This window comes from Tachysurus fulvidraco, chromosome 3 (assembly GCF_022655615.1).
Source record: "Tachysurus fulvidraco isolate hzauxx_2018 chromosome 3, HZAU_PFXX_2.0, whole genome shotgun sequence".
Classification (NCBI taxonomy): Eukaryota; Metazoa; Chordata; class Actinopteri; order Siluriformes; family Bagridae; genus Tachysurus; species Tachysurus fulvidraco.
The window spans coordinates 1792821-1795320 of record NC_062520.1 but is presented as its reverse complement, the minus strand read 5'-3'; the positions used below and the strand labels follow the sequence as shown (position 1 = coordinate 1795320).

The following is a 2500-nucleotide window of genomic DNA, read 5'->3' as shown; positions in this document are numbered from 1 at the left end:
CACACTCCACACACACCCTAACCCTCACCCTAACACCAACCATAACTGAGTTCAGTTAGTACAGACATTGGATTCTAAGCAACCTGTCACAAGCCAGTGTTAATTAGTCATTTAACTAAACACTTAATCAACCCTCCGATGTTCTGCTCAACCTGCCAGCTTTTAAGTGTTCAGTCCATGTTCAGTACATACTCATGCACGGTGTTCATGTACGGTATTCATTCATCTCCTGCAGTTTAAAAGCTGTCTATGTGACCCCGGGGTTAAACGCCCCCTAAAGGCCAATACTGTTAGTGCACATTCCACTGTGTGCTCTGACCTCAATACATTATAGAGAATAAACTAAAACGTAATAAAGTATTTATAAATTAAGCTTTTAGACTCTTTAAAGAAATATGTGTGTGTGCATGCAAGCTGTGCTGGTTTATTACAAAACGTGCACGACCCTGTGTACGGTTATCATTTTACTGCGAAAACACACTTCTGGCTATTTAAACCGTGTGCAATTTAACTGAACTGATAACGTTTTCAACTCAAAATCATTTATAAAACTTCTAACATATGAAATACATATCAATGATACTGAAAATCAGTGCGCAGTCCTGCTCTGTCTCAGAACAAACACTAGTGTACTGAACAGTGTACTGAACATTAGTGTACTGAACACTAGTGTACTAAACAGTGTACTGAACACTAGTGTACTGAACATTAGTGTACTGAACAGTGTACTGAACACTAGTGTACTGAACATTAGTGTACTGAACACTAGTGTACTAAACAGTGTACTGAACATTAGTGTACTGAACACTAGTGTACTAAACAGTGTACTGAACACTAGTGTACTGAACATTAGTGTACTGAACACTAGTGTACTAAACAGTGTACTGAACATTAGTGTACTGAACACTAGTGTACTAAACAGTGTACAGAACACTAGTGTACTAAATAGTGTACTGAACACTAGTGTACTAAACAGTGTACTGAACACTAGTGTACTAAATAGTGTACTGAACATTAGTGTACTGAACACTAGTGTACTAAACAGTGTACAGAACACTAGTGTACTAAATAGTGTACTGAACACTAGTGTACTGAACAGTGTACAGAACACTAGTGTACTAAATAGTGTACTGAACACTAGTGTACTGAACATTAGTGTACTAAATAGTGTACTGAACACTAGTGTACTAAATAGTGTACTGAACACTAGTGTACTAAATAGTGTACTGAACATTAGTGTACTAAATAGTGTACTGAACACTAGTGTTCTAAATAGTGTACTGAACATTAGTGTACTAAATAGTGTACTGAACATTAGTGTACTAAATAGTGTACTGAACACTAGTGTACTAAATAGTGTACTAAATAGTGTACTGAACACTGGTGTACTAAATAGTGTACTGAACACTAGTGTACTAAATAGTGTACTGAACACTAGTGTACTAAACAGTGTACTGAACACTAGTGTACTAAACAGTGTACTGAACATTAGTGTACTAAATAGTGTACTGAACATTAGTGTACTAAATAGTGTACTGAACACTAGTGTACTAAACAGTGTACTGAACACTAGTGTACTGAACAGTGTAAATACACTAGTGTACTAAATAGTGTACTGAACACTAGTGTACTAAACAGTGTACTGAACACTAGTGTTCTAAATAGTGTACTGAACACTAGTGTACTAAATAGTGTACTGAACATTAGTGTACTAAATAGTGTACTGAACACTAGTGTACTAAATAGTGTACTAAAGTCTAGTGTACTGAACAGTGTACTGAACATTAGTGTATTAAACAGTGTACCGAACACTAGTGTACTAAACAGTGTACCGAACACTAGTGTACTAAATAGTGTACTGAACACTAGTGTACTAAATAGTGTACTGAACACTAGTGTACTAAACAGTGTACTGAACACTAGTGTACTAAACAGTGTACTGAACATTAGTGTACTAAACAGTGTACTAAAGTCTAGTGTACTGAACAGTGTACTGAACACTAGTGTACTAAACAGTGTACTAAAGTCTAGTGTACTGAACAGTGTACTGAACACTAGTGTACTAAACAGTGTACTGAACACTATTGTACTAAACAGTGTACTGAACACTAGTGTACTAAACAGTGTACTGAACATTAGTGTATTAAACAGTGTACTGAACATTAGTGTATTAAACAGTGTACTGAACATTAGTGTACTAAACAGTGTACTGAACACTAGTGTACTAAACAGTGTACTGAACATTAGTGTATTAAACAGTGTACTGAACATTAGTGTATTAAACAGTGTACTGAACATTAGTGTATTAAATAGTGTACTGAACATTAGTGTATTAAACAGTGTACTGAACATTAGTGTATTAAACAGTGTACTGAACATTAGTGTACTAAACAGTGTACTGAACATTAGTGTATTAAACAGTGTACTAATCTGTAATGAACAGTGTACTAAATCTTACCTTCCCCTCCAGCTGCACTCATCAGCTGAATAACTCGGTCCA

General features: G+C 35.6%; 1 protein-coding gene across 1 annotated transcript in view; it reads right to left on the bottom strand.

The window, feature by feature from the left end:
• The window catches only part of LOC125140806 (meteorin-like), a 6982-nt gene that overhangs the window by 4051 nt on the left and 431 nt on the right, over window positions 1-2500 (bottom strand). Inside the window, exon 1 of the mRNA XM_047810680.1 lies at window positions 2459-2500. This exon is cut by the window's right edge and continues 431 nt beyond it. Coding sequence (XP_047666636.1) covers window positions 2459-2500 — 42 coding nt within the window. The remainder of the gene's footprint in view (window positions 1-2458) is intronic.